Source organism: Daktulosphaira vitifoliae, unplaced genomic scaffold, assembly GCF_025091365.1.
Source record: "Daktulosphaira vitifoliae isolate Bord-2020 unplaced genomic scaffold, ASM2509136v1 Scaffold_4, whole genome shotgun sequence".
NCBI lineage: Eukaryota > Metazoa > Arthropoda > Insecta > Hemiptera > Phylloxeridae > Daktulosphaira > Daktulosphaira vitifoliae.
This window is the reverse complement of record NW_026099575.1, coordinates 25,173,608-25,198,006: the sequence shown is the minus strand read 5'-3', so window position 1 is coordinate 25,198,006 and position 24,399 is coordinate 25,173,608. Positions and strand designations below refer to the sequence as shown.

Sequence of the window (24,399 nt, the reverse complement as noted above, 5' to 3'; positions counted from 1 at the left end):
TGCTTATAAGTTGAATGTTTTTATCGCATTAGTAATTATGATTTCACAACTTTTAATGGTTATTTTGTATATTCAGTTATTACTATTAACCAAACCTTTGTTATGATTGGCTCACACTTAAAAATATCATATTCTAATTTGTAATTGTTCTCATAAACTTTAATTTGTCGTTTCTGTTAAATTGCTTAATTATACAACTTCATTGTAACAACTTTAATGATTGCTTTTAATATACAAAACATCAATGTAAACTTAAGAGTTGATTGAGATATTCCTTCTGAATAATACTCAAATAATCTTTAATGTTGTTTTTATAGTTTCACGACTTAATGGTTCATTAAAATTATTTTTTTGTAATAATTTTTTGAAATGTTATTTTACGCACACTTTGTAATTGATCACTTTCTAACCACATCTAATGGCGCCAACTGTTCACTTGTATTTTAATAAACTGGTCGTTAGGTATGTATTTTTGTCACTGGCGTTCAAATTAATCTTAGGCCGTTTATCTTTTTTTTAACAGTTCTTCGGTAATTTTTGTGCGTAAAAGGTTGTTTTTTTTGTTTAGCCGGAAGGTGAAGTGTCTCGGGCTTGAAAGAAAAACGGATGTGTCGTTTATTCACCTGTCATTATTTTACCTAGTACGTTTTGTGACCAACAGCAGCAGCAGGTATTCGGTGCGTTTGTACTCGCATGGATATGTGTTTATAGACATAGTAATACGTTATATGGTTAATTTTTAAAAGGCTCGCCGAAATATTATTGATGGGCAAAATGCGTATATTATGCTAGTAGTGTGCATGCTGCGAGGTGAGGGATAAGGTGAAACGATGACCCCGTCGCCCACCCGTTTCCGTGACAATAATAAGTCTTATAAAAACCATTGCCTGGCAAACGTTTACATGGCGCCTCCTGATCTCTTCGTGCAGGTAAATCGACAACTACGTAGAACGGCATATCGTTTGGTCCACAGCCCAATTCAATCGCCATATTATGCGATTATTTTCATCTTGTATGATACATACATCAATTAAATCGAAATGTTTCTGTAGTGATACTATTGAATTTCACTTTAGTATCAAAAAGCGTACAATGAAGAATCCTTGCGTTCTCCCATACGCTTTCGGTCGGTTAACTATTATTATGCTAAAGGAAACTCATATAATACACTCATAGCGAAAAAGCTATCAAATAATGCGCCCACGCCACAGCTGCATTAACTCGTTTAACAATTTATACCGAAGATGAATAGTTCTTAGAGTTGCGACAGAAAACATTATTCCCACCAAAATAATAGCGACCATTCAGTGACTTATCAGAGTATTTTATTAAGACCGTTTTTAATAAAGTATTACAGCGGGTGTATAAATTATAATAAGAAGCGCCTAATTAGATTTATTATGCCGTCGCAAATGTATGCAATTTTAGCGCGATCAATTTCGAATTAACATAACGTGTCTATATTTTAATGTTTCAACTTAAGTCTCTTGACGCCATCAGTACCTTATGACGACTTTAATGCGGTTGGATTATACACCCGAGAGTAGTTATTATAATATATAATGCTATGTGATTTATAATTTTAACCGAAAGAAATTAATAAACAAATATTTATAGACCGACCAAACGTGTGTAAACCGTTAGAATCCTATGGTTTTCTAAAAGCTCATTTGGTTTTTGTTCATTCTGTTGAATAAGACATATACAATGGTAGTCAATCGCAGAATTTTCGTTTTTTGCTCCATTTCCGCCTAGCTGTTATGGACATAACAATATAACTGTTTTATTATATATTGACCAAAATGATAACGACCCATTTCTCTTTGGCAAATGCTTCGCTCCGATTTATTGGACACATTTCACTTTTGCCTCCAAACTTTTAGACGGACACATCTGCCGCTGTTCATATAGTCATTTTTCTCTGACTAACCAAAAACTCAAAAATGTTTTCTCTATTTCACAAACTTATAAATCGAATGGTTTGTTAAGCTAGGGTGTGTTCTATTTAGTTTGTACACGAATGGACCATCGAATAATTTAGAAATAATTTTAATTGTATGGTGAACGTTAGGAATGAGACGTAACCATGTAAAACTATGTGAAGAACACACACGAAACAGCGATCATGGAGGTATGACCCTTGTTCATCGATAAAACGTGTAATTTTCAACCGATTTTCTCGTTTAAACCGCATAAACACATTATCTCTGTAGTCGTCCCGTACTTGAACATCTCAATCCGTTGTCGTAACAACTGTAGAAAGAAATGTATTTACATACAATAAATCATTGAGTAGTTTTTACTCATTTTCATTGGTGTCCTATAATTTTTCATACTAGACTTTTAATCGAGTCCCATTTGGAAGTGCAGTTTTGTAGTGTTTGTACTCTGTAACCGTCAAATGAAAACAAACGGATACAAAAACGAACGGTTTTTGCTCATCAAGTATGCAGCTCTCCCAGCAGAGTACATTTATTACATAGAAAATGATAAAATACTGTTTACGCGCTAACGATAGTGCAGCGTTGAAGTTTATAAAATGAACAACTAAACATAATATTCATATGCCATTAACATTGAGGTAGTTACTGTAAGAGACGTCTCTTAAGTAATACATACTGATAAAGAAATGAGGCTACGCACTGAATGCTACTTATCTGTAGAGTAAAATGAAGTGAATAATGTTTACTTTTGGATAAGAGAAATACGTTTTTTTTGTACTTTTATTTCCTGTTGAAATCGCTTCAGGTTTTTGAGCGAATAACGTTTGAAAGGATTTACATGTGTAGTCCCCTCACGCAAAACGAAAATAAGACATGATTTCCCATGTGCATAAACAAATAAAAATATATGACTGAAAAAAAAGTTCAAACATTTAGAACATGCGATCTAAAATAAAGCTACTGACTTAATACGCGTTTTAGAAATAGTAATTGTATTCTTTAAAGATATTGACGTATTTTTTATGTTCCCTATCGTTTTTCATTTTGTCTTGAACATTAAACTATTAAATATTTGATAGTTTTATTGATGTGCGTGCAGTTATATTAATATTGTTAATATTTGTATTTGGTACCGTTAAAACAATGAGGATGCGCGAAAACTGATTTAAACGTTTAAAGTGTAAACGTAAAAATATCAAGTAGGTTTTTAGAATTTTTTTTAAAATAATTTAACTGTTAACTATTTTAAATGAAAATCAATTTATTTACTGATAAATTTTCTTTAAAATCATAAAATAATTAATTATGATTGTTTAAAAATTGGTAGGCATTGCCGTCTCGAGTAAATTCACTTCTTAAATGATAATTTATTGAAACTCTACCTGATAGTATCTAATGATTCAATTGAAATGGTTACTGGACAATTTCAATTCTACTTGCTTTCCGATTAATTATATTTCAGTACTCGGAAAGTTGAAGAATTACGAATTCAAATATTTGATGGCATTACTAACTAGTTTTACCTTACTATATCTCCCAGCTAATGAATTTTTAAATAAATTAACATATTCACTAGTGTTACCTTGTCTATATTATTAATAAAATTATCTGGAAACTTTTAACCTCTAATTGAATTAATGATTTACTATTTATCACACTAAAATCGAGTATTTCATGAATACTATTATGTTTATTAATGTAACTATAATATTAAATCATTTTTGAAACATGCCCAACAATTTTAGTATAATAGTTTTGATGACTATTCATGAACTTTTAGGCGAAGATTTATCAAATCTTTAATTATGTCTTAAAAAATCATTTTAAAATGTCCATAAAAAAAATTTACAATGCTATTTTCCGAAAAATGAGTATAAATATATTTCTAAAATTAAATTCACATATAACAACAATAGTGGTTTACATTAAATTTTAGAAATCGTGTGCTAAAACCAGCCATGAAATGTATATTAGAGACGCCGAAAGGACATAATGTGGTTTTTGGGGCAATCTTGTTTTAAGGGATTCTTTATTTATAATATCGTGTAAGCTTTTATTTACCAATGTTATGGACTTCAAAGTGTTAGTGCAAATTGTTACATTTAATGGCTTTTTGGCTTTTCGAATAAGACGGCACATAAGTCGACAAACGATATCTATGTTGACCTAGAATCACGAGAAGCAACTATGGCAGTGTGTTTTAGTGTACAAAAGAAGAAGAGGAATATTGTAAATCGATTTTGCAGTCGTCGCGCCGCTGTGGCCTCGGATCCGTCTGCTCGGCGCCTCTTTGCGCGGTCGCCCTCAATTTGCTCGGGTTTGCTCCCCTATGGGTTTCTTCTTCGTAGGGTTTATGATCTGTAAAATTTTCTATTTTGATAAATTGTTCTATAAATTTTTGTCTAGTAGTGAACTACTAGACAAGAGGGATTTGATTATTGGATTATTGCACAATTCATATATTTTTCAAGTTTTATGTGAATAATTTCAAATTAATTTTTACATGGTTTGTCGAATTAAGAATTGGATAAATTTTTTACTTATAATAAAAAATAGTATATTACTGTACGCCAGAGATAACTATCACAAGTCACAGTTATTTGAATGTGCGTTGATACTATTTTTTAAATGGTTATTCAATGAGTATTTCAAATATAATCTCAACTGAACAAAATGTAATAGTTTATATTACACATAAATCTAAATACATACATCTATATACCTCTGGTGTACTGGTTCATGTATTAACTGTGACTCTGAATTAACGTCCTATTCGTCCTTTGAATCGCGAGTATACGTTAAAAATATCGCTTAATTATATCAAAACGATTTAATTAATATCATTAATGGGATATCGATTTACTAAAAAAAAATACAGCCAGTGACAGCCTCAATATAAAATGTGGCACGCAGTTCACTAAAATAAAATTATAACCGTCATAATTAAAGTCATATTTTGTTATAGGGACTTTACTTGTTATGTAAATTTTAAATTATAATTATTTATAAGTAAACTTAGACTATTAAAATAGATAAAGACGATTATATGCGTCAGGCCTGCTTTTGCTTTACTAATGTTTTTACTCCGATACGCATACTTCAAAAGAAAAATTATTAATTTTATATCATATGACAACTGTTTATTCTATTGATCCGTGTTAAACGTCGTTTCTACATTTCTTGGCTCCAAACGGATGTAACCACCATCTTTTGTTTCCCCTTCTGTACGCATTTTATTTGTTGGTTTTTTTTTTATTATGTCCTGGTATTTATGTAAATTTTTTTTTGCAAAGATTTTTCACTCTTTTGTGTTTGCCTAGTGAACAATGACACGTCCAATTGAGTGCAAAATTTTAATACAGTTGTTGCGTTCGCATGCACTTAATGCGTGTGTGAAAATTTCTCATTCACTTTTTACACCGTGTATTGGTTGTGATAGTAAAAAAATGACCTCAAGTCATATATCATATTTCTATTATACGCGTAACACAAATATCGTGTGTTATTGTTGTTCCGGATTTAGTTTATTGCAATAGATTTTCTTGTGCTATTGATCTGCATAAATCAAAGAGTGTAACGCCATTGTACTAATAACGAGAAATCTCGGGCATGGACATTTTAGAGAAATTTATGCTAACGACAAAGTACTTACTTGCGTTTGTATGTACAATGTTATTTAAATACGTTGTTGTGATAGTCCTGCAGCGACAATCCGGCAATGTTATTTTATTTGAACGTTTGTAAAGTAAAAGTAGAATTAAAAAGTATGGACCGCTGAAATCGACACGTTTTGCCTGTAGGTGTAAAACGTGAGAACAAGAAGCTTGTTAGTATTGTTATTGGCTATTATTGAAATAAGGTCAACCGTCGTCAATTTAAATTGTCGTTGGCTTTATGGTAAACCGTTCGGTGGTTAACCGCTGATCGAGAGAACGTGCTCTTCAACAATAGTCCGTCGCACGCGCGTTGACTTCCGAGCCGCCTACCAGTCATATATTTTTTTAACCTTGTAATTCATTAAGACAGGCCGCGGCCTACCGATTGTTTCACTCTCATTTTCGTTCCGGCTCGGGTAAAAAATTGTCTAATGAACCAGCGGATGTTAACACGAGCTCGCAAGTCAATCATCAGAGCCGTACAGTGTATTTTGTGATGCTACCCGTGACATCATTATACCCGCGCGTTTGAGTTGAGATAGCACCGTACTTTAGGTTCGTTCGTTTAATTATATTATTGACAGTGGTGGTATCCTATAGCACTTTGACACGAGATCCTTCGTGGAGTTCTTTTCCTGAATGCTGTTCTTGCGCGCTCATTGTTACCGTTTATGGCGCTAAAGGCTCTTCGCCCGTACAGGTATGCACACGTCATATCATATTATACACATGGTTGTCGAAGGGAAAAAGAAAGAATGTAAAAAAAAAAAAATTAACCTCGATTTCCTCTGAATACACAAACATTCCAGTACTGCTGACCCACAACCCTCGTCGTAGACTGCAGTTCGGGATCTCTATTGAAAAAATAGTAGTCTTTTGTGCGGAAGACATTAAGATTTATACGACTATTGCCGCTCACAAACACACACACGCACAATTGTCGCCAAGTTATTATTATATTTTTCATTTTGCTCACCCTTAAAGGGGCCGATAATAGCGCGCGGGGTGTCCTCGTACGTCCACCGCTGGCGCTGCACATAACACAAACATACCATAAAAACTGTGAACATAATAATTCATCCAAACTGCCGGCGGAGGAGGTGGGTGTCGGGTTTCTCGCTAGTACACTCGTGCTCAACATTTTTATGCTTGTGTATTCTCCCTCTCTGCGGGACAAGGTATTCGAAAAAATCTTCTAAATTACTTTATTTTCCTTTTAACAAATATAAAAAAACCTTAAATGAAACGTCGTTGAAGATAGTAGAATAAAATAAAACATTTACGTAGAAACATAATTTCCACCGACCGGATGTTGTTCATTGAACGGTCTCGTAACCTTTCAGCTTGTGTACGTTTGAAATTGTTCTACTATTGCACAAATTTGTGTCAATTTATGCTAATCGACTGTTATAATCAAACAAACTCTCCGTTACTATTATTTACGTGGCTATGCCTAAATTATAATTTTTAATTCATTTTATTTCGTTATTTTAAATCGTCTGTATGTACCGCGTAAACCGTAGTGAGCTAGTATTGATTCAACCGCAGTTTGTGAATGACCTGGCTCGGCTTGCCTTTAGGGCGGAGCTGACATTTTAATTAGAAAATCAATCGGATAATAACACAAAGTATATAATTGTTCAGATTATAATTGTCATTTATAGATCTCATTCAAAAACTAGTACTCAAATACGCGGACGACTCGTGTCTTGGGTATATTGTTTAAATGTTCAGTGCGTTGAGTTGTGTTAAAATTTCGAGGTTTGGCTATTATAACAACCTAAGTTGACGAAAATCACGCTCTTATTTTAAATGGTACAATCAACTACACATTACATCAATCGTTTAACGTTCAAAAAAACCAATTTAAAATGTCTACACATGATATATTGAATACCTTAATTATGTGTTAATCTTTATAAATAATCCTACACGATGTTCTAAATCAAGCTTAAGCCACTTGAATCCCTTTTATAGATAACACAAACGGGACACTCGAGTACCGGTCACAATTCGTCTGGAACAAATACTTTCCTAGCGGATGTATTGAATTACACTTGCTAAGCGTTTTATTTAAAGGAAACTGTTTTAGGCCAACATATTTGAGACTTTCGTTAGGAAAATAATTCTACAGTAATGACTATTTTGGATACTAGTCTGTCAGTTCTGCACCTTTGGCTATCCGCCCAATTGTTCTGTTGGTTTTGGTCCGGTCTAACGACCACGAATAATATGTCGACACTCGGGCAATGCATAATCAACAAAGTTGTCGTAAACCCCAAAGTAATCGAAAAAGGCCGTTGACACGGTCGTTGAAAGATATTAATTTCATTTGTCAGATATTCTTTGCGTCCACTTCGGCTTATTCAAACCACGCACCGCGTAGTTTATGGTGACTTCCAAAATATGTCATACGATACTTCATAATTCAACTTGTTGTTATGAGTTAATCCAGAGATTTAGGGTATTATTTTTGGGGTTGTTATTTTGATATTTCAATGCGCGAACAATTACGTTTGTAACTTCTTGAATTAAAAACCGATGTCAGTTTTCAATACAAATGTCGTATTATAGAAACACTTGTGATGGATAAACTCGGGTTAAAATGTAAACTTTTTTCTTTGCGGACCAATACCGATGATAGATTACAATAAAATTGCATAAATAACTTTTGAGCGATGGAGTTTTTGGCGATTTTCCAGTGAACCGTACGCGTATGAGTGTATAATTTCCTGTTTGTTTTTAAATGTGTTGATGATAATTACCACAACGAATCGTGATGACAGTGTTTAATAAACTGTTTTCATGTATGCCTTATTTATTAATAATGTTTTTCTATTTTCGATTTAATTTAACGTTATTGTTTTTTATTTTTAATTTGCAGGAACTAATTTAAAAGTGTGCCAGTCGCGGCAAACCTGTTGTGATCCAGCCACCGAAACCAGGCTGATGGATATGGTGGACGAAGAGTACAAGAGACACCTGGCAGCACATGCCGGGTACGTTAACGATCTGCTCAGCTCCACCGCCCATCACTTACAAGGTAAACATTAAACACCGGCACGACCGCAACTATTAAGAATATTGTTACTTTGGGCTGTCTTGGGGGACGTGTGCTCCCGCTGACCATCGTTGTCTCTCCGCATGTTGCGCGCCAGTTATCAAATCGGCGGCTTGTTATTATAATCGTGTGTACGGTTTGCTGGGGGGCGGTCTTAAGAGTCGTAAAAGAGGCCACCGTGACTGGTCATGAGAATTTTTCTCTGTGGTTATTATAATAATTTTACGGGTAAATCGGAAAAATAATAAAATTTGTCGGCCGATTCATGAATGGAATCGTAAAAACGTTGTAATGTATGGCACTGCTATGCCAGACAATTATATGAAAGCGTTTAAAGTCTTTGAAAGGGGTGCCTGAAGTCCGTCACAATGTAGCGATAACATCATAATTATACTATCCATCATGTTACATTACGATGCAATTTGTACATCTCATAAAGGTAGCTTAAAAATTGACAACTTATTTTCTTAAAATTGAAATTCTGTTCATTTTGTTAAGTGCTGTTTTGGCAAACGCGTGTGCTAGCTAGACGAATCTATTTTTAATGCTTTTTTGGATAGCTAGTAATTCAATTTGTTTTATCTTAACTGATATTTGAACATCACCAGTAAACGAGAATTTTGACATACCATAGATTAATAAAAAAATTGACTTATCGTTTTTGTGATTTTATATTGCTTTTATTCCTAGCGGGCTATGTACTTACAATAGTAGTTTTACTAAAATAAAATAATGTAATTAAAAAAAAACATTTTCTATTTAGTTGTTTTCGTCGCACCAGTTTTTGAGTTAAAAGCTTTACTCACAAATGATAACAATAGTTTAAGACATCCACTTGTTTTTCAATTGATGTTCGTGTTGAAGTAGTAAATTTTTTTTGTCAACCATTCGTTCACGATTACATCACCATCTATAATCTTATAAGGATACCATTATACCCTCTTTAAATGTAATTCGGTTTACGTCATTTCCGTTTTCATTTTCTTTGTCCGAACAAACTTAACATTCGGCAACACGATGAACATTAAATGAATACCAAAAGCTTTGCAGTGAGTCATGCGACGTGCATTCATAAATCCGTCTACGTTTTTAATTACATTTGCTGTTTTTAGTAGCTCAACAATTTCAGCTAACTAGCCACCACCGTACAATAGGGCCAAAATATAATATAGATGTACTCACGCGTGTGTGTAAACACCGTTAACCCAATTAAGGGCGAATTCATTCACTATCCTAATTGGCGTCGTTGGTAAACTCTGACGATCTTTCTAATACTTGCGTTTCGGAATGAATCACTCTACTAAAAATGATAATATCATTAACTCGATCGACATTTTTAGGGTTAAAATTTCTTCTACGTGCTAATCGAAATGGGCCCTCTCAATCCTTTTAGCTAAATAATAATAGTTGATTTATTTTTTTCATATAGTGAATAGCACGAACTCAAAATAACAATTACGGTGCTGTACGCGATCATACTTAGATTATTATAATCCTTCCCTTACGGCAAACCGTTTGAGAATTCAAAAAATATTTTTCGTTACCAATTTTCGTAGATAACTACCGCAATACTAATAACAATAACAACCCTAAAACTACAACGGGTGTTATTATTATTGTTTTTGGCGTGTGAACCGCCTTGAGCTCGGAATGTCTTTGTAAAATGACAGTTTACCCTAACCAAATTTAACACATAGAAAACAATTTAATAACCACTTACTATATCGATAACCTCATCTTCGAGGGATGTTTGTGCATGTGTGCGCAGTGACGTACCTGGCTCGTGCACGCACACCTCGGATATATAATATAATAATAACAGACAACCCTAAAAAATTCAATGTTTTTTTACTTACAATTACTTAGGCTTGTGGTCTAGGGGTGTATTTCAAAATAAAAACGATGATTACCACCACCTACAGCTGAAAGAGAAACGACGTGAAAACTGTATAAAGCGGTGGCCAGCGCGTTCTTGTCAGCTCATTTTCACGCGCTGTGTATGACCGGTTTTGGCGCAACCGTTTCGCTGCTGACATACCTTAGTCCTGTTTTCCCTGTACGCGCAGACACACGGATCCTATAAATCCTGATGGCCGTGTGTGTATAATATATTGTGTGTATGCGTTTTCACCCAGATTGACGAATGATGGTGGTGAATAAAGTACACATTATACGTTCTTTTCGTCTGTACCGGCTCTCGTCGCATTCCAAAGATCGGACCCCCTCCCGGCCACCACCGCAATGCTCCGGGCTCTACGTCTAACTGCATTCCAGTCCAGATCGGATCCCCATTCAATTGTTTCTTTGGGTTTTTTCTCATTCTGTATCTTTTAATTCCATTCGGTATGTGATACGCCGCTATTATTATTATTATAAAGTGTTTTTTTTTTATCTTTATTCTGTACCGTCATCTCTTATTAAACCTATCCTGGGTCGGTCCTCGTATTAATTTAATGACCGTTTCATCATGTACCGCTGTTATTTTGGCCGTATTATAAATCGGATTATAATTAAAATTAATTCTACTATGACTACCGGTGACTTTTAAATAATCATAATACAAGTAATAATTTCATTACTATATCGCAATTAACATAACCAAGTATAATAAGCCTCCATAAATCTATTAAATAATAAGTGAGAACAATTTTGACCCGCTTCTATCAACATCTGTTTTCTGTTGTTATTCTTCATATTTATATGTGATTTTTTTAAGTCTGATTTTTTTTTTATCTGTGTGTGGTCGTTTAAGGCGAGTTCTAAGGTACTATATGATTACGTTTATGTGTGTTCAACTCATTTAAGAATATTTGTTTTTGTTTGTGTGACTGATTGGTCTTGTTATAATTGCTTTATTATTTGTCTTGCAAAACCTACTTCGTTATTTATTTTTAAAAGAAATATAGGTATTGAGTTTTGTACAATTTTTATGTTATCTTAGTGACAATATAAATACAAGAACCGATGTATTTTGTTATTTTATGAGAATCATTGTTGTTATAATCTTTATTACTATTATTTATTATAAATTGTAGAATATCCATGTATATTGACGTTAACGAGAATAGTTCTCCTCGTTTAGGTTTGTTATTCTTCTTGAAAAATAACTCGTAACCCGTTACTTTCTTAAACCGTATAAACATTGCCCCCGAGATACATCTCATACATTCTATGTAGTAGTAGAGTTCATTGATGAAACACTGAAGAGTGTACCGTACACTTTTGTTTTTTACGTTTTCGGTAGCGTCGTTCATTAATTGAGTGTTTGATTTCACCTACCGATAACTACAGTTACAGCGTCAGATAGTAAAAAAAATTAACCCGAGTATACAATTGTTTCATGTTATTCTATCCTTTCAACAGATCATATGACTCAAATGATACGGAAGTCTAAGAGTAAAACCATTCGAGTTTTGGCAGACGTGTACGTGACCATTGCAGGTCCAGCCACCGATCCCTTAGACATGTTCCACGATCGGTTATCGAGGTACGTGCACGAGGACCCGGAAACCGTACCGGGTGCAAGTTTAGAGGAAGCCGTCTCAAAATTGTTTACCGACCTGTTTCCTGTGGTCTACCGTACGGTAGCTGTGGCATCGGAAAAACAGGACAAAGCCGCTCAGTTTGATGAAGACTATGTGCAGTGCTTAACAGGCAAAGCGTTAGACGTAAAACCATTTGGTGAAGTCCCGACTACGTTAGCCAAGGATATATCCAGGACATTTACTGCCACGAATGTTTTAGTGCATGCTCTCAGGTAGATAAATAGTATAATAATATTTGAAATAATACGTTAAAAAAGAATTTTATGATTTCAATGTTATACGATTACATTGATTTTATATAGATACGGCAGTCAGTTGGTAAATGAAGAACACGCAAAATCTTGGCTGGGTTACGGGAACAGAGATCAATGCATTGCCGCGTTGACCAAGATGAGACAATGTTCGTGGTGTGCCGCAAAAGAAGCAAAACCTTGTCATGGATTGTGCATCAATGTTGTGCGAGGGTGCTTAGCTAGGGAAACTGCTCATCTGGACGCGCCGTGGACTGGCTTTTACGAGGCAATCGATCGATTGGTGTCAGCTATCAACAATGGACAGTCTTCGGTTTGTCTGGAAGACCTGCTGAGATCTTTACACTCTAGGATATCAGAAGCCATTATGTATGCTATGGATCACGCGTCTGAAATACAAAACAACGTAAGTACTCAATTCAGTAGCATCTAGAATCGTTTAAAATATATCGAGTTTGTACGTTGTTCTTTACCACCCAAAAAGAATTTAGGGTATTTTGTGAACGGAAATATGAGTTCTTCCGGTCGACGGTTAGGGAGTTGCAAATACAATTCTGTTTCATAGTTGTCATTATGATTTTCAACATTTGTGAACCAGCTGATCGACAAAAAAAATCACGTGGTAGTTGTGGAGACCTTTTCAGCTGGTTACTAATTAGTAGGATTGTTCGCTGTCATTTACTAGATTTCTTTGAATGGCAGTATTGCACGCGTGCTGCTATAAGCAATTACACCGTGACCAGACAGAGCGACGGTGCGCCTTATAGCGCCACCCGAGATGATCACAAAATGTATATACTTGGGACCAACATACGCTCTCATGTGACTCATCTGAAAGAAATTCTGAACTACCATTGGTCCCAGTCACAAGGAATGCCGATCTGCCGGCACCTTTCACATACAAATACAAACGTGGGCGTGTATACACAAACGCAACCCTTCCGACACTAAACTCGATTTACCATATTTGGACCGGTTTCAACTCGCACACGCTTGCTTCTTCGACTGCGCCTAACAATCCGCATTTGCTTGCTTATACACTTGAGTAGCATCTATTTAACTTGCGCTTACGTACCGAGAAACAGAGAGAGAGAGAGAGAGTTTCTTTAACAATGTTGATTCACACGGACGGAGGGCACAACAAAATAATGTACACAAAGCGAATTCGATCGATTTGTTAGCCGCTAACGAGGTGGAGGCGGCAATAGCATTGCACCAAATAGGTATTAAGTAGTTGCAGGAACCCCGTGGTGTAAAAAAAAAAAATAATAATAATAATAATAACCATAAACCCACCCGATGTTCATAATCGTGAACAACACTGTTTAGATCATCTTAGTCATGGGTTAGCAATTGGGTTTTCGATGCAATTTAGCTGATTCTAGCGAGTTGTTTTTTAATGAACACGCGACGAAAACGTAATCGAATAACTTGTTATGCTCGTGTTATATTTTCCCATCAATATGGTATACGATATATATATATATATATATATTTAAAACCAGATCATTTTAACACAGATATAACGATCATCTTTCATTTTTACATTATTCCTAGGTAACTAAAATAATATCTTTACATGTGCTGATCACGAGGTATTTCATGTGAAATTTGTCACCAATAAAAGTTATCTAGTTGTGAAAAGGTGAAATCCACTTGATCAGCGAATTACGTGGGATAATATATTGATACACTTAAACCACGTTCCTATGTAGTGTTGTAATACGACGGCAAATGTCGTCTATTCTAATAATAAATAAAATATACTGTGGTATTTATGCAGTGTAGTTCATGGTAGTGAATCTCATGTATATTATTCATTTGAAATTATTGAAAGAGTATTTTTTTTTCTTTTAATAATATAACATTTATTATTATTTCTTTGTATTATCGTATGAAAATCAACAATATTGATTTCTTTCACTATTTATAATTCATTCTGTTCAAGAACATAATAACGAGTACTTAAATATTACCTATAACATGTAGTGTTTCGGAAAATCTCGAGAAGAGTAAATACAATCATGATAAAAAATTCTGTGTTGTAATATGAGTGTTAATAAATTTATTTCGTCGAAAAATCAACATAATTATTGTTTGTGCCGAGTACAATGTTATGATAAAAAGAAATGTAATGAGGTTATTAGATGTCCTTAGACATTAAACTGGTATTGAATGTAATACAGCTCTACTTAAAGGCGACAATTTATGTGCACATTTATACAAGTATTTGTACAACGAGATTATTATACGCGTGCAACTGAGTGACGGGGTGGAGATGAACGATGCATTTTTAGCGTTAGTATTTGAACACCAATGATTGGAATGGAATGTCACCGTATAACTGTCGCTGTTGGTTTATTTTTACCGAACATAAAAATCAAAAAAATAAAAACTAATAAAAGAGATACTACACTACATAAATATCACATCGCTTACTGGAAATATTTTATACGAATCCAAGTTGTGACTGTAAATGCCGAGTGTCTGAGAGTTTAATAAATCTGTCACGAGTACATGTAGCCTTAGAGAAGTGTCAAATGTATACAAGTGTCGACGGGCGTGCCAAAAAGAAATAAATATGTAATACAATCTATGCAGACGAGCTTGGACTGAACAATTTTGCAAAAAATTGGACTTGTATGAAACACTAAGAATAAAGTCCCAAAAAAGTGTTGTGTCAACACAAGAAAATTGCTTTAGTTCATCTTATGAATTTATATTTATTTCAAGTTCACTAAATTTCTCAGACAGTTGGGAATAATTTTATGATTGATGATTACACCACCTTCACTGTGAAGCAAATAGTATTCATTTATAGGCGTATACTGTGTGTGTGTGCTCTCAATGTAGATCGATACATTTAATTTTATAGAGTTTCGACTAAACCACAGCGCTTTTATGAGATAATGTTATTAAACGGGTATTATTTCACGAAAAGTTCTTAGAATTCACATTTGGTAGACCGCCAAAATTCCAATAAATATCATGTTTTATTTTTCTTCGAAGGCGCACTTTATTAAGACCACAAAAAAAATATTCCTCCTAAAACAGTTTATTTTTCTACAAATAATTTTTTGTTTTGTTACGATAATCGTTTTTTTTTCTTTTTATGTAGATTAAAATAGAGGATATAAGAAAATTTACTCATTATGTGTTATAGTAAAGAAACATGATTATTTTAAAAGAAAAATTTGTTCTGCGATAAATAAATATACGTAAATGATATACATAATATAATATATCATTTACATATATTATATGTACACTTGTATATTCGCACACCAACGGCTTCTTTGAATATTTATTTGTACAGGAACGGAGTCGAATGATATAAACCTTAGAAATTCGCGTGGGTTCTATTGGTGGTCGGGTAGTGTCCTCTGCGTTCCAAAAGAAACGGTCAAACGATAGGAGGTGATTTCACATATCCGACCACAGAGTTCTGCGGTAAAATCAGATTTCATAAAATACTGCGTTGCGTGCAAGTTGTCGTTGCTCATATCAATGTACATGAAAATCATTACAATATTATTATTTCACAGCGGTCAGCGAAAAAAAAAGCGGACAGACGCGCTGGAAAAATGAAAACGGAGAACCCGCATCCTCGTCGTGGTCCGGCGACATTCTTGCGGACGAATTCCATTTCACTTTGTGTAGTCGAACATAATATTGGAATGCTATTATGCCAATATTTCTCGGTACCAGCGTAAGCTATAGCGCGATGAAAAAGAATAGAGCACAGCCTGGACGTTTGTGAGCACCGCCGGTGATTTTGTCATTGCGGCGATTTCGCCTGTTAGCTTCACACACACAAACCGGCATCGTTTTCTGCGTATTGTGTCTATTGTGACCCAAGTTATTTGGGGGTGTCGTCTCCATGCGTTTTAACAAAAACTTGCAATTAGTGGCAATTGTATTGTATGGGTTTCTTTCCTTCGGAGGGCTATTTAGTCGTCAATCGATTGCGTTTTATATTGTTCATCAAGTTGTATGTAAACTAACTAGGGATTTGCTTATATCCCATTTAAGTATTGTCACTCTCTTCATTTGAGTTTCTTTGTTAGAGAGTAGTGCTTTTTGTTCAACCAATAACATTCGATTATTATGGCGGGTTTAACACGAACATTAAACAAACCCTATTGTCTTACTCTTAACGTCTTGAATTTATTTATTCTTGAACCTATTGAGACTTAAAAAATCAGTTATTGATTTTTTATAAATTGTACTATTTCTCTTGCCGTTTACAATTCTAACTAAACTATAATTCAAATTTTAAACTATAATAAGTTGTATCAATGTAATAAAAAAAAAAATAATCAAGTACTTAATTGATGTGATAAATTGTTGCTGACGAATAATCGTAGCTTTAAAGTGTTAATAAAATAATTTAAAATTTAATTAAATAATCAAGCATAATATAGTGTTTACTACTAATGTAATAATAATTTTTTAAGACTTCCAACTTCGTAGAACTGAATTCTTCATATAAAGTTCATTATGTCAGTGAAGCTCAAATTGAGTGTACGTTTTTCAGTTTGTCATCTTGCAAAACGCTTTTTTTGCGATTCCATCGTTTGCCCGCATACTCGTACACACACCCTTCATGTTATAGCCATTGTGAACAGCGCTTGTTGTTATTGCTATGTGGTGCTATGCATAGACTAAAAACTGATTTGTTTTACGTCCCAACCAGACTAAACAAGCATATGTATAACAGTCGCGCGTAGGTTTTGGAAAAAACGCATACGTTGTCATAGGTCGTGCGGTGAGCGGCTACCATAATAATGTATTCAGTATGGATGCTTGTTTCTTCTGCCTACGTCACTGCAATGCCATTGATTTTGCCGATATCTTCGCTTTATATTCTTTCCGCCACAAAAAAACTANTATAACAGTCGCGCGTAGGTTTTGGAAAAAACGCATACGTTGTCTTAGGTCGTGCGGTGAGCGGCTACCATAATAATGTATTCAGTGTGGATGTTTGTTTCTTCTGCCTACGTCACTGCAATGCCATTGATTTTGCCGATATCTTCGCTTTATATTCTTTCCGCCACAAAAAAACTATTATCGAGCATAAAATTAAATTACCACTAGTTGTGGTTTAACGACAATTACAATGTAAATTCATGACAAGCATTCACAAATTTTTATAACAAATTTAAAAGCCGGAATCACTTTGTTTTGTAAATTACATTAAAAGAATATTTATTTTATCTTAATTGACTTGACCGGATCTCTACACCACACGAACTGATGTAAACAGGTTTATGTATAGGTCGTATGTAATTTTAAATGTCTAATATAAATATATATCTAATAAAAATATTGCAATACCAACACAGTGTTTTCTCAAATACCTGCGATTTTCCAATGTTTAACTTTTTTTTTTTAAGAGTAAGCTTTTTTTTATTCTAAGACAATCTGTTATTATCGTTTAACGTTTGCCAACCTAAAATAAATAAACATATCCATCAAGTTATAAATTATAACGTTCACCGTTGTTACAACATAAAGAAGTCCACTTTAATTCTAATAGTATTATTAATTTAGTTGTGTTAGGTTCTATTTTATGAACTATTAAAATGGTTTTGTCGTCTTAAAGAATACTTATTTTAACCGGATAAACCATTTGATATGTGCGTTATTTCTCAATTTTTTTCTTGTTAATTGTTCTCGTTAATTCATTTATATGTGTTATTGCTATTCCATTAGTATTCCGACAGAGTCTGAAAAGTCTTTTCTTTTAGCTGTATATCAATGTATATGAGACTAATAGTTTTGTTTGTCAATGCTCAACGATTAATTAGGAATAGATAATAAACGTTTTTAAGTCAAAATCAGATAAAAAAAACTCTTGTAACTTTTAATACAATTGTAATTTTATTGAAAATAATTATTGATAATAATTTATTTGACATGAATAATAAAAAATATGGTCTGAATAAAGTCTGTTATGAAAAAAAAAAAATATTTAGATCAAAAGTTATAAACGTGTTGTTGTCATTTAAATATGAAACACTTTACATAGTTGTGCATTTTTAGAATTTTTTTGTTCAAGTAAATTGTTTTTTGTGCAGCTGAAATATCTAGATTTATAAATCATAATTTTACGGATATGTTATATGATACTTTTGTAAATGCATAATAATAGTTGTACAAAGACAAATGCAATGTACAGTGATGTGTACATTAGCGTTTCAATGCGAATGACTCGATGAATACTGTACAAGACTAGAAGGCGAATGTACAGAGGTAATACATGCACAGTTCCTATTAATATGCTGTGTACACTATCGTGTGCATAAATTATAACGTTGACCATCTTTTTTGTTGGATGGCCGACAGGTAAACGAGAATTATTCGGTCGACAGCAATTCCTGTACTCTGCAGAGATGAGAAATAAACGCCCTCGGATATTTTTGGTGTATATGTGTTATTAATTTGCATTGACATTTCCCTAGGCCGGAGGCGGAAGATTATCTTGTCGGAAGATGCGATTTACATCAAGTTAGCATGTACCCAGCGTAGCTATAAGACTACTAAACGAATGTGTCGTCTAAGTATTATATTTCATTTGTGTATAATGTACACGGAACGTGTGTAGTTTATTTTGATAGCATTGCTTGGGTCACTGTGTGTGTAGCGTCACAGCTGTAACATAACAATCAAGATTAATAATTTAAAAAAATATATTTTGTTTTATGTGAATACAAAAAAGTCTATCTACAGTGTTGTTTCACATAAGATTATTTAAAATAAAGTAAATATTTATTGTGTAAAACGGTCAATTTAGTTTCCGTCCTCATAGTTTCAATGAGCTTATGAAAATATAACTCGCCTGTTGTACAAACACATTTTTTATTAAAATTTAGGCATTTTTCCAAGGACACGAATTTGTAGTGTTCGGTAACTTAATAATTTAAAACAATTCACACAGTAGTTTTCAATCGTGTTGCTAGTGATTTGCACCTTTTGAATTGAGGTCAGTTAAGCATTTTAACTTCTGTTGTATCGTTAAAGTGACGGTCATTTTTGGAGCGTCAACTCAGTAAAACGTAATTGCTCATGGCGTTCGATTAGCAAGTAACGATTGGTTAATAAAATTACTAAGTAACATACCTATAAGCTTAACGCGAAGCGGTCCGCCAAAGGAAACGGGTTACATGATAATATGCTTTTAATGTATACTCGTTTAAACGTTTTTTACAAATTATTTTCCGGGCTTATGTACACATAACTAATTATTATCATTATGATAGCAATATATATTATGATCATAACCGTTTTTCCATCTAAATCGATCTCTGTCTGTGTACATATAAAGCGCTTTTCTACCGTCGCAACTGGTCGGGTCTTAAGAAGCGATTTTGTGTTAAAAATCATTGCCAATGGAATTCTTTTATTTTAATTTTCACGCACCCAGTGAACAAGTTATTTTATAAAGCATCGTCTATCAGAACTTAATAGAATACATTTATTTGCATGATGTTATTACGGAGGTACCCGCCGTTTAAATTTTTCGTTTTTTAAGTGTATAGGTCGTTTACGATTTATTATGGTTTGTAATGTTATTAAAAGAATATATAATGTGTTATTTCGTGAATGCAATCGTTTCCGAGGCACTTCCAACGTCATGTCTCAACGGAAAAAAGGATTAATAACTTCCCACGAGAACCGATGACTGGGAGGAGGAGTAGAAAGAGGCGGTGTCGGCGGCTCTCCATTGACCATCATCAAACGACTGCGGCGGCGCCCCAAATTCTCTTATTGACAATCGTCTCTTTTTCTTTATCTATTTCATTACTCTTATACAACATGCATGTGGTTACTCGGCAGTCCCCATGCAGTGCCCCAAGGTCCCGATCGGATGTGAACTAGCCGCATACTCGTTCAGACATGTCGGAGACCCCGACTCGGAGTGTTTCATTGTTATCCGCCGTTTCGTTTATTATTATTTTTTTGTTACAACTTCTACATTAGTCGCCGCTCTCATTGTTTTCAATTTTAAGTCACGAGAGGTATTTCCCTCTTCGTTCATAATGTATTATATATGGTGTGCATACTCGATAGGTATAGAGTAGATGCTTTTAATGTGTGTGTGTGTGTTGGTACGAGGAGTCATCGAGACGGAATCCGCGTATCAAAGAAAAACAATGAAATCTCACATCGTCCGCCAACGATGACGCCTCCTACGCCATCCGTGCAATCTTCCCTTAGTGATCTATTACTCAATACGACCGTCTGTAAGTCAAATGTTATAGTTGAGTGTCGTTGTTTTATCGCTCGAGTCATTTCCCGCACCCTGCACCGTGTGGCTTGACATCGGCTGCCTCCCACTTAAATGGGTTGCATTCCTACATGACTTTGTCTTAACTACAATATTATTGCTAACAATCTTTGATCGGTCATAGTTTTTGTTTTTGTGGCAGTCCTATCGCCAGTACTCGACGGAAACGTGACGACAGCGAATTTGTTCGATTAGAATTGTTCGTGCAAATGTGACACATACTTAGCGTTGTAAAATCAAAAATAATTTGCGACCGCTGCTGGCGATGATAAAAACTGTTGTTCATATGAATTTATTGTCCAACGTGTCACATATGTAATACCGTGCCAAGTAATAGTATTATAAGATACAGTATTGGCGTACTTGTCGAGCATATCAGTCATAGGAACGCTCCATTTGTTAATAGTTGGACAACTTGACAAGTATACGAGTATTAATGTACTCTATAAGAATACTAGTTGTGAGATTCCGGGTTAAAAAAAAATAATGACACTTTGATTTGTGTAACCGTAACTATATGCTAATTATAAATGACCACTTCGGTTGTTATTTTGAATCTAGTAAAATACTTGATGAATTCAGATTCATTTCATTGTAGTTGTAATTAATCTGAATTATTTTACGAATACATGAAATGACTATTTTTGAAAACGTTTGTGTATTTTTATGTATTGTCATTGTTAGTATTCAAATATTAAATTCAAATTGAATAAGAATAATTATTAAAAATACTTATTGCTTCATCGTATTAAAATTAATGAAATTATTGATTATTGTAAAATTCATTGTGATAGTCGCAACCTTGCGAAAAATCATCTATAAAATTTTGGTTTTGTCGTCCCATCTAACTCGTAAATTAAATACAGTCCTTAGTAGATTAATGAATATTTTTTTATGTTTTATTTTTAAAATAGATAATTTAATTACAGGAGTATAGATTTATTAAAAAAAATTATTTTTAGGTGAAGTTTTTCTGTGGATTACCCAAATGGAATGACCAAGTCAAAGATATGTTACCTGAATCTATAAAGACACCTGAGAGTCAAGAAGTGTGGAATGGTGACGAAGAAGATAAAAGTTCTGCTCATCTAACAGACAAGTTAACAAAGTTTTCAGATCCCGAAATCGCTGTTAGGGTTCGTGGTTTATTCGCTAATATGGCACAGTCTGTGTGTTCAAATTATTCTTCAACTAATTGCTGGAACGGTCAGACTGTAGGAGAGTGAGTATATTTTTCACTATAAATAAGTATTATTATAGTTTGTTAAAAGTACAACGATTCTAATTATTAATCTTCTCGTATATAAATTACTATGTGAGTTTTAATTGATATTTGCTGTTAATGAAACCGAAATCTTTAATCATAGATTTAACTTATGTTTTCTATGCAGCCTTTTAGCCTTTAATGTTATTTTCGTTATGATTTAACTAACGTTTAAAATAGAAATTTATGATATCTTTGATATTGTTTTATGTGTATAAATTAATTTTTTGCTTATAACAGATATACCGACAACGTTGTTGGACCCCTGTTGAGCGCTCAGATGTATAATCCGGAATTTGATTGGACGTCATCCATCAACACTCAAGACAATAAAGTAGCAGAAGTCATTGACAAATTAAGACACGTCAGACAAGTACGTACAATGCTTTTGATCAGTAAAATTTAATTCGAAATTAAAATTAAACTTATAAAATGTGTTCTCTTATTTAACAGTTATCTTTTTAATATTCCAGATGGTTTTAAATCAAGTTATCTCTAGTCCACAATCGGATTCCTATATGGCCGACGAGGCTGAAGGCTCAGGTGAAGGAAGTGGTAGTGGACCTGGCCGAGTTGGTTGGGGAGACGACGACGATGCTGAAGAATACGCTTCGGGTGAAGGTTCTGGTGATAACCCCCTAACTACACCTGAACCGGATGATGATCTCGAAAGTACTAGAAGTAAGAATACATATTTTCTTTTATGTTTTGCACCCGACTTTCAATTAATAATATTCAATCTTTTGTTTATAAACACCATTATTAACAATCGATGTCTCCTTTTGTAGGACTGTTACCTAAGACGAAAATATTGAAAGACAACAGCGGCTCATCCTATGATATCAATACTGATGATGGAACCAAAGGAAAGGGTGGCGCTACACCATCTTTACAAGCGTCTACCACTTTGGTATTCATCGTTACGCTGTTCTATACATCTTCGTATATCTTGTTACCGGTAACCAGGATACTTTAAAAACATACATTTTTGTTAAGTTATAATTATTATTCTTGTTATTAAGTGAAATTTTGTTCTTCAATATACCCAGCTTTCATGTGTTTTTTTTAGGGTACTTTTCAAAAAATGACGATTGTTTACACTTTGTTTTTTTTTTTTTTTGGGGGACTTATTTTTATTATTATTATTTTTTGTATCATTATGTTTGTGTTAATGTCCTTTAGACTGATGAAATTCGTGTGTATTCATATTAAATTATTATTTATGTTATTTTTAAAAAATGATATTACGTTTATCTGTGGTAAACGGCGATTATTATTTGTTATATCGAAAACCTAACGCAATAATTTTAATAACAATCGTTAATATACCATTAGGCTTACTAACATTACCCATTTTTTTTAAATTTTAACCTAATCATTTTGTTCTTAAGCAATAAAAACAATAAATATATGTATATATATTTTACATTATGACAAAAATGGCTCGTTTTGAAGCTTAAAGCTCATCATGTTTATATATATATATACATATAAATGTATGCGACTTTAAGATTATTTTTGAAAAATAATTAATTACTATAGTGATTGAAGTGTTGTAAAACAATGATAATTATTTGTAAGTTAAGCGTAACTATTTTGACGGCACTACTCAATTAATAATGTTATTATAATTATCATTATTTTTATTGGTTGTTTAATATAATTTTTTTTCAAAACGTTTTAAGACTGTAATATTAATGTTTAAGTCGGGGATTTAAACAAGCTCTATTGTTGGATGACTGACGGATCTAAAACGTAATGGCACCTTCCCATTTGTCTAAAATTCTCGACATTTAAATTTATTCCAATTTCCTTTTGATAATTCTAAAGATTATAACGACATTAATAATATCATGAGAGACTTAACTAGGTCACGGTATTTCACAAAACCGATATAATTAATTATTTTTCGAATAAAAACTGTCTGACAAACCTTAAAAAATTATGTAATTTATGAAAAAAAATTTTATTGCTATAATAATAGTCATACTGGTCCAAGTGACGTGAATTTATAAAAATTCTAATACATTTTTAAATCAAGCTGTAAAGTTATGCCATTTACTCATTTTGTGTAAATGGTTTCACAGTAAATTCTATTTAAATTATTATTGAGGGACGTTTTATCCATTAGGTATGCCACGTTTCCAATTCGGGCTTCCATGACGTATATTTGATGTAAAATATATAATTGCTTGCAAATATCTTCAAATTCATTTTTTAGTGGATTGTAATGTAAATAATATGTTATTGAACAATGTTATAATATTATACTATTTTAATAATTAGTGTTGACGAAAAAAAGTGAAAGAAATTATTTCAAATATTTTATGTGTAGTTGATTTTTTTCTTTTTAATGACTGTGATTTGTATAGTTAGATAGGCAAATTAA

The 24,399-nt window shown here is 33.5% G+C and overlaps 1 protein-coding gene across 1 annotated transcript in view; it reads left to right on the top strand.

Annotated features, from left to right (window-relative positions):
• The window catches only part of LOC126903507 (division abnormally delayed protein), a 36,443-nt gene extending 12,044 nt beyond the window's left edge, over positions 1-24,399 (top strand). The window contains exons 2-8 of the mRNA XM_050681681.1: positions 8,484-8,642; positions 12,024-12,417; positions 12,508-12,862; positions 21,709-21,968; positions 22,251-22,383; positions 22,484-22,691; positions 22,799-24,399. Of these exons, the coding sequence (XP_050537638.1) occupies positions 8,484-8,642; positions 12,024-12,417; positions 12,508-12,862; positions 21,709-21,968; positions 22,251-22,383; positions 22,484-22,691; positions 22,799-22,986 (1,697 nt within the window). The 3' untranslated portion in view covers positions 22,987-24,399. The remainder of the gene's footprint in view (positions 1-8,483; positions 8,643-12,023; positions 12,418-12,507; positions 12,863-21,708; positions 21,969-22,250; positions 22,384-22,483; positions 22,692-22,798) is intronic.